Below are 13,902 nucleotides of genomic sequence, written 5' to 3' on the forward strand. Positions count from 1 at the left end.
GAGTTCATCTTGTTTTCCATGATGTATCCCTGTTTGGATCTGCTTTTCACATGCTTAGCCGTTTTAAAAAAAATATTTTTGTCAGTTGTGGAGAGAGAAGCGAGACAATGACAGTCACCAGTACCATGGATAATTCACATAACTTTGGAGCAGGGAAGCAGTCTCATTGGGAGGAGTCCACCAGGATGCCCAGAGTGGGTTAATGCAAGAAGCTGGGAGTCAACATTAGGTTTCAGCATTCTAAACAAATAACCTAATCACAAGGCTGGGGAGGAATTCTCTCTTCTCTCAGAAATCCTGTCTGACATTCCTCAGAAATACTTCCATCTAAACCAGTGTATCTTAACAATCCAGTGAGATGCTTTTAATTAAAAAAAAAAAAATTCATTACAGCTATTTATTTGGACCAACAGTAGTATTAGATTGTAGAATAAAATATTATGATTAATTGTTTCATCCTGCTGCAAACTCATAAAGGTCATGTTTGCTGTTGAGACGCCTTTCCTTTGTGCCCAAAGGGTATGTCAACCCGGGTGTGGTTGTGGCAGAGGGTTGGTGAGGGCTGCAACTTAAAGGCTGTCAAGAGTTCCCACAATTGCCAGCCTTACCCTGAAATTCACATTCTCAGCTGGTTCTTTATTGTATTTTTTCTACCTGTAGTGTTCCTCCACAGCAGCGCAGATCCATCAGGGACCAGTAATACAGTTCTCCATTTACTCTTAATTTGAGACAGGGTTAGAAAAACTATTTCTGTTAGAAAAATTGTGTGTTGAGAAACAACTTTGCATGAATTTCTAATAACTTCAGTTACAATTCCAAACTTTTCCAGCTCAGTTTATCTCCTAGAAGTTTTATTTGGTGAATATTGAAACCTACATTTCAAACTTCAGAAGTAAAACATTTAATTCTTCTATTTTAAATTTGGACTTATTCTTGTTAATTGTGTATTTCATGATGTGTCAGTATTTTCTAATAACTACTATAGTAAGTTCTAATTTTACCTTTTAATTTTTAAAGTCATCAAGGCCAGCTGATACTTAAATGCATGTTGAAACGTTATCTCATTTTCTAGGTCAATGTGTCCCCTTTGTATTGTAATGAAACAATCTGACACTTCAGCAGGGTGATTAAAACAAAAAGGAGATTGCTTAGTGTGTTATTGGAGTGCTAGCCATTTTCAGTCCTCTCGTTAGCTGGAGTCTTTTCCTTGACCCTGAAAACCTCTGATCCCCTAATTAATGAGACAAGTGCTTGTATTCCTTTCTAGATCAAAGCATTACCTGCTAGTATTGTTGGTGAAACAGTTGGATGTGTTGACACTTTGATATAGAAAATAAGATGAGCTGTTGTAATCTGCACTAAGTAGCAGCTGCTAACGTAAAAATAACAGAACGGTTAGAAGTTGGATCTCATATGTGTCACAACATGACCTGCTCTATCAGGCAGTGTGTATCTCTCTTACTGACATGATGTGTCAAATGTAGAAGCATTAAAAATAGTGTAAGATTAAAATATTTCATCAGTTTAAGTTTTTTTACAGAGTTGAGAGGGTTTTTGTTCATTCTAATTCAGAATGAAAGAAATCTTTTTTGGCTTCCCAGTCTCCTGTTGCCCTGAGAAGACACCTGAGCTCTTCCTGTCCAGCTAGCCTGCTAATATCAGTAGAAACACAATTCTTCCTCACAAGAAGTGGGAGCAATTCTCTGTTGTCTGTTTGAGGCTCCATTCCATTTCAGACCCCAGATGATAACATAGGACCTAGAGTAGAAAGACTGACATTTTCCCCCTTTACTGCCATTTTTCCCCTTTTCCCCTTTGCAGCTCTACCGAACGTAGATGACTGAGAATATAAATTGTAGAAATTAACTTGGAGATCCTCAGATTTCTCACACAACCTTCTTCTAATCTGTGGGAATATCCTGTATCAGTAGAAAGCAAAATGCTGGTAGTGACTATTACAGAGTGAAGGAATAGTGCATTAAACTCATGCATTGACACATATCTCAGCCAAGCCAAGGGAAATTGTACTGGGTAGAAAGTGTGCCCATTCTAATTGAGTCAGTTATAATTTCCATGCAAATAACGTACAAATAAGTTATCCACAAGAAGGGTACTTATTAAGCAAGGAAGTTATGTCTTAGAAAACAGGAGATATAGAGACAAATGAAAATTGCCTGAGGTTAAGCTAAATTTGCCCTTGGAAAGGAAATTGAAACAAACAATAGGGTAACAACTGAAATGAGAACAAGGAAAGAGGAAATATGCCACTGGTCTGAGAATGGCACGGAGATCAGGGGTAATTCTGGATTAGGTCTAAAAGCATGTGATTTTAATTTTTGTTTCTCTCAGCATTGAGCAATGAAGATGCCAGCTGTGAGGACAAGGGTTAAGAAAAGTGAATGTATGCAAATGGAGTACATGGCAGCTGTTCAATAGATTATTGTGCTTGCATTGGGTTAATGCATGGTTTCCATCTCCAGTTCTGAAAGAACTGATACCTGAAAGTCCAGGAATGATAGTAAAGTTCTTTAATAAATCTTATGAGGCCATGTGCAGTGTAATATGACAGAGAATTAGCAGAGAGAGCATCTATATTTAGAAGGGGAAAAATGTAATTTTGCCAACTGTAGACCTGTTAGTATTTATTGTCCAGTCTTCAGAGTAAGTTTGGAAGGAAAATATTTTTAAAGCGTGGATCCATCAAGAGTGAATTGCAGTACAGTTTTCACACAAGAATGATCATGCAAGAATTCTTTGATATTATAACTGATTATTTAGACAAGGAAACTTTTTTAATATAACCTGACACATAAGCTTATAGGTTGTGCCATATGGAAAATTATTAATTAGAGTGGGGAATGCATATATTGTTATTTTACAAGCAGGCACAAGCTTAATGTGGGAAATGCTGCTTGCTGCTCACTGGGTTCACCCAGCGTCTCTTGTTTGGAAGAATGGGCACGTTTAGCTCATGTCTGTCTGCAAAATGTCATGTACCCATGAAGGAGATGAGGGATTAGTCAAAGGCAATAAGGAACTAGCTAGCAGGAAGGCAGCAGCAAACAGATTTGAAGGAAGAAATGTTAAGGTCCAAGGATTTCACTAGTGGAATTTCTCTCCAATTTCTTACCAGCTGGTGCTGAACCAGTTTTCTTTAATGCTGTCATTGAGAACCTTTGGCAGGAAGAGCAGCAATGTGCCAACAAAATTGCTTGATGATACAGAGCTGGGAATTGTTTTTAATAAGGCATGGAGATATTATTACTACAAAGTAGGTTCAAGCTGTCTTGCAGAAAGATTGGGATGGCCTCAAGTACTGGAAAAACAAAAGCAGTGGGGTGGAATTTCAGTGCCAAGTGTAAGGTATTATCTTTTCAGGATGAATAAGAGTTTCCACTGTCAACTGGGTAATACCAGTGTGCAGAACAGGCTGGAGGGTGACTGGGAACAAAAAGAGTACAAGAATGTGTCAGGTGAGAGGTTTCTACTGGCATGAGTACAGAGTACTGAGGAGACATGCATTTAAATTGATCAGGGTAATGAAGAGCCTGCTTAGTGAGAGGTAACAGAAAGGGTTGTTTGTTTATCCTATCTCAAAAAAGGAAAAATAAATGCTTTATATATATGTTGTATATAAATGCATGAGAAAATAAATAAATTAAAATAAAGCTGTGAAACTTTATTAGTGAAGTTAATTGGATTTTTTTCTTTTGTATTGGATATTGAAAAGTCTTACAAAAGCCGTCTCTCGCACAAAGGTGAGGTTCCAGAGAGAACCTGACAGCATGGGAGGCTGTGTGTTCTTACCTCTTTCAATTTAGATTAGAGTTGAGGGTGCTCATGTTTGCCCTAGAGGAATCAGGAAAAGATAAATACTAGTTTTGTCCTCTGTTTTCCTTTGCTTATGTCTTGTATTTTTCCAGACATTGTGGTAAGAAAACGCATGCGCATGACATTGTTCCTTTAAATGTTTTGAAGCAAAAGCAAAAGCAAAAAATCAGTACCAAGATTTTCTTTAGCTGAGATCAGCTATTTTAAGTTTGATAGATAGCAATTAGATTTTATATTTAATTGGAAAATTTAAATTTTCACCAAAAAACTGCTAAAATTCGAAATGAGAAAATAAAGAAACAACAATTCTCATTTGCAGGAAGGTGGACAGAGAATGGGTAAGGATCTATCCACATTAAACCAAATATGGAAGTGTAGGAACTTCTGGACAAAACAAAATCTTCAGAAATATTTTTCACAGTATCCAAGTAATCAGAATACCCTTTCGGGGTTAAAAAGGAGCTTTGCTGAGAGTGACGCCTATACCAAAAAGTGACCAAGCTCACCTCTAAAGTGACCTTTTCATGGGAAACCACCGCTAGAGGAACCTGTGTGTAATTCTTCTTCTTGCTTCTTCTTTATCCTACCTTCCAAAACAATTTAATCAAAACAAATAAATTTCTGTGAAAAGTTCTGATTTCCACAGCTTGACATTTTCCAGAAGAACAATATTTTGTTAAAAAGTTCTCAAGCAGCTATTGTTATTACTAGAGGTGAGCTCATGCAGGATTTTTGCCATATGCAGTATGGATGGATTTCAATATACATTTAGGAGTCTTCCAAATTCTTTATTGTAGAGCAGATGCCATTATTTTAGTTAGCAATTTAACTTTGTGATGAGCATTGTTTTGCTTTCCTTCTTCTAGTGAAGGAAGACATCTCTGCCTTGTGAGGATATTTGACTCTTATTTGTGTTTACCACCCTTCAGGGCTGTGAACAATGGGTCATTTTGTCACATGGCTGCATGCTGTGCACAGAGACTCTTGGGCTTGGATTTTTGTTGGTCTCATGAAACTCCCTAGTATCAACTCCACTGGAAGGTTACTGAGGAGGCTAACAAATGTCTGTTTTTCTTCCCTTCATTTTTTGTAGCTCTCGGGTTGGTTGTTTTTTTTTAAATCCAAATAACCTGATTTTGCTGATATTTTTATTGGTACAAACCCAGATGCAAACCCAGTCAAATCAGTGCAGTTTTTTCTGCTGAAAAACTGACATAAATAATAGTCTTAAGGCTCTAATGCCTCTGACTCTTGTCCTGAACAGCAAGTGGAACATGAGGTGTATTTTTTATGATAGTTCTCCAAAGAGACTAGCCGTTAATCTCTCTGAGTAGGTGTGTCAGCTGCAAACATTTCCTTCCAGTCTACCATTTCAATCACACTTCACAGTACACTGAAAATTGGCAAGGATGTTAATTACTGGCCTCTAGAACAAACCACCTACTTTGATTCAAGTGTGTTTTCCAATTTTTAAGAATGTTGTTTCACCTACAGAGCAGTATAATTACAGAAAATAGCTTGGTTTGGCTAACATCTTGTGTTCTGGGAGTTCTGCTTGCAAGGCAGCAAGCTGCACCAGGCAAGAGGCTCACCTGCAGAGGATTTTAACCTCTTTCTGACAGAAGTTAGGGCTTGCCAGCATGCAGTACATTGTTTTCAGTATCAGAAGCTCAAAACCACTGTCACTCAGATGTTAAACATTAACGCTTTCTGCTTTTAAAGCTGAAGGAACGCCCCCCATATAGTAAGAAAGATTTTATTCACCAAGGAACTTCCTGTTAAAACTTTATGGATGTCTCTCACAGGAGCAATTACAGCAGTGGGTCCTGTACCTGGGCAGTGCAAAACCCTGGGTGCAACATGACCCACCGAGCAGCACGGTTCAGAGACTGCTTGTGTAGCTGCATTTGTGCAATGCAGTGTTCAATAAAATTTGTCAGGAATCAGCCAAGTATCCAGGACATGATTAATCAACCAGCAGAATGAATTGCCCATAGATGACTGGGAGTTGACAGTAAACAGTAAAACACCTGCCTTGAAGACTTACAGACAAACAGGAAACAGAAGCAAGCGGGAGCCCTGTTTTAGGAGAGAGATTTTGAGGCATACAGGCAGAGTTGTTCATGATTATACATTGAGTTTGGCAGACTTAGAAGCTGAACTATGTGCATTCCCCTTCATGGGTATGTAGCTCATATAACAGGTCTTTAATTTACCAAGAAACTTTTCCGCAACGCTGTCCTGAAGAGTTGGCAGAATCCACAGTTGGCATTTCTCACACATGTGCCTCTTGGTTAAGGGCTCTGCAATTTGTACAATTAATAACTTACACCATGAATTAAAAACATTGGAAAACAGCCCAATGCTCAGGCTCATGTGTCAGGGAATTGCTGTGGAAGCCTGATCTTATTTGTTGTTACAATAATAAATCACCCACTGATTTATTTATATGGTACCTGGGCCCTCAAGGCAGCCCTGCAGTGCTATTGAAACTGGACTTTTAAAATTAATGGTGATTAAACTATAGACCCATATTAAATCTGCATGAATACTTATTTCTCCCTGCCTCCTCTTTAACTGTAAGGCCTGTTGGGGCTGGCTACCTTCGTGAATTACAAGCCACATGCTGCAATTTCCATTATGGTCATGAGTCACTCTCCCTTCAGTGTGAATCAAGGATGGGAGGGGGAGTGTCCGGTGGAGCTCACAGATGGGAGATGAAGGTGATTGCTCAAGGATTCCCTCACCCCTCTATAAACCAGATCCTGGGTAAGAATGCACCCAGATCCCAGCATGTACTGTCGGTGCCAGTCTCTGCAGTCCCTGCTGCCTGCCACTGCTCAGGGTCCTGCCTATCCAGCAGCTCTTTTGCTGCTAACATCAGCCAGGGGCTGCTACCATGGGAGCTGCCCTTAAGAGCCAGGGAGCCATGTGCAGACCAGAATCCTGTGTCAGTAGTTCATGGCCAAGGGCCTTGCTTCACTTTCTATATGTTGGTCAACAATTTTGCAGTATAGCAACACATACGTGTCATATGAAATGTGTTTGCTGATAACCACTTGGCTGAACTGAAGAGTTCTAACCTTAGGTATTCAAAAAACTTACATGGGAGAAGCCATTCAAAACATCATCCTGCTAGTGCAGAAATCATGAAAAAAAATAGAAAAATTTCAGTGCAAGAAAAAGAAAGAATATTTCATAAGAATTAAATAGGCTGGGGTAGTGCTCATTTGGTTCCTGGTAGCTGGTACAGTGGTGTGTTTTAGATTCAGTATGCAAATAATGTTGATAACTGATGTTTTAGATGTCGCTAAGTGGTGCTTGCCCCAAGTCAAGGATTTCAGTGTGTCCTGCACTGCCAGTGAGGAGGTACACAAGAAGCTGGGAGGGAGCATGGTCAGGAAAACTGACCAAAGGGGCCAAAGGGACATTCTGTGTGATAAAACATCACACCCAGGATATAAAATGGGGGGCGTTACCAGGAAAGGGTGCGATCACAGCTCAGGGACAGGCTTGGCATTAGTCAGCAGGTGGTGAACAGTTGTATCATGCATCACTTGCCTGTCTTGGGATTTATCTCCCTCTGTTGCTCTCCTTTTTATTACAATTACTCATATAAATAATATTATTGTTGTTATTATTATTGTTGTTGTTGTTGTTATTACTATTATTATTATTATATTTTACTTTGTTTCAATTATTTAACTGTTCTTATCTCAATCAACAAGTTTGATTTTCTTTTCTTTCTTTTTCTGATTCTCCTCACCATGCCATCAGTGGGAGGAAGGAGAAGTGACCAAGCAGCTGCATGGTTCCTGGCTGGGGTTAAACCACAACACTATGTTACATACAGCAGTATAACCCTATGTGTGCAGTTATAATGGTTGAAATTATTGCAGAGAGATTGATGTGTTTTCAAAAATGTATGGATGTTCTGAATAAATTGGTTATCGATTGTTTATCATTTCACAGGCAGAATTGATAGCTTTGCAACAAGAAAAGGAAGCTGCTCTTCAACAGTGCAAAAGACTAGAAGAGGAAATCCAAACATTGCGTGTTTATTACAGGTAAAATGATTGATTCTAATATGAATGAGTGACTCATAGGGGAAATTTTCTGTACAATGTCTGACTGAGTGAGGAAATGGCCTTATCAAATAGGTATTTGTTGGAAAAATGTGAATACATCAATGAATCAAAGCCTGCATTTCTGCTTTACTGCTCACCAACCACCTCTTTGAAGTAGGAGTCCCTTTCTTATAGCCTGCATTTTGTATTAGTTTCTTCTAAGGGAAGTGAAAAGTTGGTGGTTGATTTTTGCACTAAAAAGCTGTGCTATGGCAATGTGATCACTTAAAAATGCATGGACAAAAGAACCAGATTACATAAATGCTTGTTTCTTCCCTGATTGTTTGCACATACCTAACCTAGTCAATATAGATTTTGAAATAATAAATCTGTAATTCTAAAATACTGGTTTCTTCTTCAACCCCAATATATGTGCCTTTTAATTCCTCATGTTCTGTAGCAGTATGGAGAATGAGAGAAATACCCATTCTCATTAATTTAGGTGGGCTGCCCTGAACATTTGCATGGATCAGTGGGTTTTAGTCCCTAAGGAAAAGCTCTGTGTGGTCTAGTGAAGGAGTTAGGTTGTTTTATGGAGTGATTTTGGGTTACAGCTCTCATTTCATCCTGACCTCCTGTGTGAGAGGGGATACAGAGCTGCCAGCAGGTTAAAGGCAGGAGAATTGGCATCAACACAGCTGAAAATTGTGAATCTGAAGGCTGAATGTCTGTGATGAGGGATGTGGGCTACAGAGGTAAATAATAAATATAGTGTGAATACTATACTCATTGGAAATAAAGAGGACTAGTTATTTATGTCTAAAAAGCATTTGAAATAGCAGAACTGTGTATGTTTTCAGTGTTTCAGCGTTCAAAAGTGAAAAATACTCAGGTTTCTAGAGGTTTTTCAAGTTTCCCCTTCTCATTAAGTTTATTAAAACCTTGGAGGGAAGTTTCAAAAACAACTTTTGTTCCTAAATCTCATAGGCATTTATTTAAAGCCTGTTAATAGTGAATAGAAACCCCAAGCAATTTGTGATTATTGCATTTAATGAATTTGGTCAGCATTTAGTGTGTGCACAAATTATGGTATGATTTACCAAGCTGGAAAGAATTTATTATGGTGCCCTTATTACTCATTTAAATGGGATGGTTTTTTGATTAATTTAAAAACTGAAATGCAATTTTTTAACTTGATATTTTAGAAATTAAGAATTTGTTTGTGTTGGTCTATACACATTGTAGGAGACTTTCCACTGATTTTTGAGTTCCATTTTTGGCCTAGAGTATCAAGTTTGCACTAACATTTGATGTTTAACAAGTACAGTAGGCAGCAACAGCCATTTACTAGTTGAAATGCTTTAAATCCCAGAAATATCAACAATAATGCCTTGCAGGAATCAGCATTAGAAAGTATCATGTTATTAACTTATAGCTCTTAATTTGATCAGTCAAACTGTAAGTTGGCTGACAGCATTTGCAACATCTATCCAGAAGGTGTGGAAATGCTCACCTGATTATCCCCTGGAGCAAGAACTATTGTAGCACTACTGATTTTTACAAGTTATAACATCTAAAGTAGATTTTATCTCCTACCTACCTCACTGTTCTAGAGGCTAATGTGTCCCAGAGTGGACCCACAGGGTGGCTGATTGAGGTTGGCAGGGACCTCTGGAGGTCAGATTGTCCAGCCCTGCTCAGGCAGGGCCACTGAGACCTGGTTGCTCAGGTCCACATCCTTTAAATCTCTTTAAGTACGGAGATTCCACAACCTCTCTGTATGGAAACACTGTCTGAAGCATACAAAGACATGACTTGAAAAGCCAGAGGCCACCTGGAGCTGAACTTGCAAGGGTTGTAAAAGGCAACAAGGATTCCTATAAGTGCATAAGCAGCAACATTTAATTTCTCAGGCCTGTCTTTTGATTTGGTTAGAAATTAATTGCACCATTGTGAGGATTCTTAAGAACTTGACATTTTGGTTACAGTTTCCTTTAAGTTACATGAACATCTGCAGCCCTTGTCATCCAATAGTGTGACAGTACTTTAAACACATGCCAAATGAAACCGAAAAGAATATATCTCACATGTGCATAAAGCCTTGGGAACTGTACCAGGCCAAGGCTGGGATGGCCACAGTAAGTATGAATGGCAAGGTAGACAGTGCATTTCCCAAGCCATCCCAAATGAATGAAAATTTGCACTCTGGTTTGTATGTGGAAGGGACACATGTATACATGTCTGCTGGGTCTTCTTATTTCCTCATAGTGCTTGCCATGCTATGGTAGTCTAGAACAAGCACTGGGAGTGTTTTTAGACAGTCTGTTTTGAACTGGGGTGGAAGTTTGCTGCTTTGATCCAAGTGGGTTAGCTGTATGATTTGCTGTTCAAGACTGTATTCCCTGGAGTTGCTTCTCTTTTGGATTTCATAATTCCCCAGTGAGCAAAATATATGCTTACACACATGCTCCAATCTTCATGAGAACTGTAAAGCTGCAATCTGACAATGCTGGGTGCACATTCCCTTCACTACTGTTCTCTCATGTCTTCACCAGATGCTTACACTTTCTGCCTTAAGCCCCAGCATGACAGGGGCTTAACAATTTTGGCTCATTAGGTGACTTCTCCTTTTGCTATTAGGTCTTCCCTGGCCTTACAAAAATTATTTATCCTACTTTATTCTTTTTCTCCTTTTTTTAACCGAGATTTCTATGAATCATGGTTTAGGAATGGTAACCCCAGTTTAGTGATCTTGCTGAGACTCTCCAAAACACATGCCACTCACTCATTCCCCCTTCTCCCTCCCACTTCTTCCCCTGCAACAGGATGGAAAAGAGAATTGGAGGCAGAGAAGGTGAAGATCAGGAGTTGAGATAAGAATAATTTACTGCAAACAGCAATGAGACAAGAAAATTAACAGTAACAGCTACAATATTAATTTTAAAAGCATACAAAAGAGAGAGAGTGATTCACATGCACAATTCTAACCCCAACCCAACCACAGCCACACTCTCCCAATGGGAAGGAACCCCTTCTCCCCAGAAAAGACTCCCTTCTCCCCCAACTAGAAAATGTCATGAGGTGGTATAGAATATCCTCTGGCTCATAGCCATGCTCCCTCCTGGTTACTGCAGAAACTTACCCTGTCCTGGCCAGAACCAGGACACTACATCAGCCTTTAACTTAGAAGAAACAATTTAAGAAAACAAAAACAAACAAACAAACAAAACAGAACAAAACAACCCAACAAAAAAAAAAAAAAAAAAAAAAAAAACGACTAGAGGCTTCCATTAAAGCATAGAAGTAATACCTACATCACTTGTACTTGTGCCTTAACACACAATAACATTTCAAGGATTTGGTCACAAAAGTAATGACTGTGTGTATATTAACTATTTTGTATGCATACATGTGTAAACAATGACATTAAAATGTGCATTTTCATACCAACCTGACTTTCACTAACATTGGCATAATCCAGGAAAAGCAAAGTATCATTTGATCATACAAAATCAGGGGAGAGATACTTAGGTCCAGACTATCTGTATGTGTGAGTAAGTACACACAGACATGCCTAAAGGAGGGAAACAAGTGGAGACCTTCAGGGGAAAAATATAAAATCCCCTTCTATTTTCTGCAGAGGGAAGATTCTTGGTATCTAGAATACACTATTCAGATTTGGGTCCCCAGTAAAAGTAAGACATCTATAAATTGGAAAAACTTTGACAGAAGGCAACTGGTACAGTCAGGAAACCCTAGCATTTGCAATGTAAAGAGAGACCAAGGGTAGTGCTCTTGTACAGCCTGGGAAAGAAAAAATATTCCTTTCTTTGTTGGCTCCAGGGAGACCTAATGGCAGCCTAACAGAGGCTGGGCAGAGGCTGTCAAGAAAGGCGACCTCTTCACAGCGCTCCATGACAACAGGGTGAGAAACAACTGACTTGAATTGAAACAAGAGCATTTCAGACAGGTTACAAGGGAAAACTTGTTCCATGGGGGCTGTCCACCGTTGGAACAAGTTGCCAGAGAGGTTTTACCATCTCCATCCTTGGAGATTTCCAGTGTCTAATGTGATAAAGTCATGAGCAACATGGTGTGATCTCATATTGATATCACTTTGAGAAGGAGTTAGGTTCTGCTGGAGACTGCCAGTGGTCACTTCCAACCTCCTTATTCTAGAATTCTCTGATCTGGTAGCTTCCTGTGTTTGAAGACATTCATTTTTTTTCCTCCAGTTGTGAAAGAAGTAAACCACACTTCTTTTCAGGTGAAATGAAAAGCAAATCCTAACTGAAACTGGAGCTTCATGGAAATCCATAATGGCCTAACCCAAAATTTAAATTAGCTTTTGCAGATATGAGGAAACATTTCTTTCCCTCTGACTTTTGACTTTTTGAAAAGAAAGTATATCCCAGAACAATTTCAGTCTTCTTTAGAAGGGACAGAGAAGTGAAATGGAATTTAAAAGGAGGAAGAAGCTAATTCAGATACATAAGGGCCAAGAAGCTGGCTACAAATAAAGTTTGGCAAGTTCTGTGCTTCTGTTTGTTCTTCTTGTGTTGACTCTGTGTCAAGTTTCAAAAATAAAATAGCGTTTTCTGCATGCTAACTCAAAAATACATACCAGAAATTATAATTTGCATAATAGTTAGGAATAGCATAGAATTTCTCTCTTACTAATAGAATTGTTTCTACACAGTGCTCTTTAAGCTAGAGATTAATGCAAATCATAAGATCCTCTGTGGCCAAAGAAGGCTATATCCAAATAACCAGTTTTGAAGTACATGGGAATGTTAATCCCACTACCTCTTTCTCATATACCTCTGTTGTTTGAACATCGTCACAAGTTTTTTATTTGCATATTTTCAGTTATGTGATCTGGAAATTTTATAATCAGGTTCCCTCTTCCCCTAGATTTATATGCTCAGTGTGACACCATATTGGTGTGGGGTATGCCTTTGGTCAGTTGGAGTCAGCTGCTATGAAGAAAATTAACTCTATCCCAGTCAAAAGCAATATAATATTGCAAAGTAATTGGAATATGTAAGTTATGGTGAGCATGGGAGCAAAAGATGCTTTATTTTACAGTTATGTGATGGTTCTCAGCAATGAAATGGAAATCTTTGTACTAATAAGTATAATTACCTGAAATAAGCATTTTTAGATTCAAACTTTCAGTTAATAGGGGTAGTTTCTCTGCGTGTAATGTCAGCAGTTTTCTTGCTCCCTAACCAGTTGTAGCACTTTATAAGTTAAAAACTATTGAAGAGATCTAACAGAATTTAAATCTACAAGTTTCAATGCTTACAATACTTCAATTGGAATACTTGGAACTCATGTTTAAGTGGCACAAGCAAATGGTCTAAATAGCAGTTGGTTTTATGGAGGTCCATATATTTTTCCCATGAAGTCTCTTGTAAAATGATATGGAAGTTCATTTTTTTTAAAGACTGAGATTGATAAATGTGAAAGTAGGAAATCAAGAAGGTTTTTTATTATTTCCCCAAATAAAGAACTTATAGGCTTAGGAGCAAACTCAATGTTCATCTTAATTACAGAACTGAATCACCCTGTAACAGGCGAAATAGATGAAGAAAGATATTTTGTAAGCCATTACTTCTAGTCCTGAATAAAAAGACTTTTCTATTCAAGCTTTGGATACAGTTGTGTGTGTTTAATTTACTTCCATTCTATAGTTTCATGACTGATGTTATGGAATATAATACTCAGATGGTGCCATTTCAACCATGCTCCATGGACTCTGTGTATGGATATAGAATGGTGTAATTCTTGCTGTTAGAATGTTGCTTTCATTCCAGTTTTAAGGGCTATTAAAAACTATAAATTATTTCTGCCTAAAAAGTCAATATTCATCCTCACAGCCACTGCAGTAGCAAGTCAGAATACAATAAATAGCCTAAATAGTCAGATTCCTGTACTCTGACTGACCCCTGCTCAAACATTTCAGCCTGTTTGTTCTGCCATCTCTCAGTCTTCTTCAGAG

The 13,902-nt window shown here is 38.4% G+C and overlaps 1 protein-coding gene across 1 annotated transcript in view; it reads left to right on the plus strand.

Annotated features, from left to right (window-relative positions):
* MIPOL1 (mirror-image polydactyly 1) overlaps window positions 1-13,902 on the plus strand; it is a 182,898-nt gene that overhangs the window by 129,298 nt on the left and 39,698 nt on the right. The window contains exon 12 of the mRNA XM_059474474.1: window positions 7,804-7,898. Coding sequence (XP_059330457.1) covers window positions 7,804-7,898 — 95 coding nt within the window. The remainder of the gene's footprint in view (window positions 1-7,803; window positions 7,899-13,902) is intronic.

Source organism: Ammospiza nelsoni, chromosome 6 (genome assembly GCF_027579445.1).
Source record: "Ammospiza nelsoni isolate bAmmNel1 chromosome 6, bAmmNel1.pri, whole genome shotgun sequence".
Classification (NCBI taxonomy): Eukaryota; Metazoa; Chordata; class Aves; order Passeriformes; family Passerellidae; genus Ammospiza; species Ammospiza nelsoni.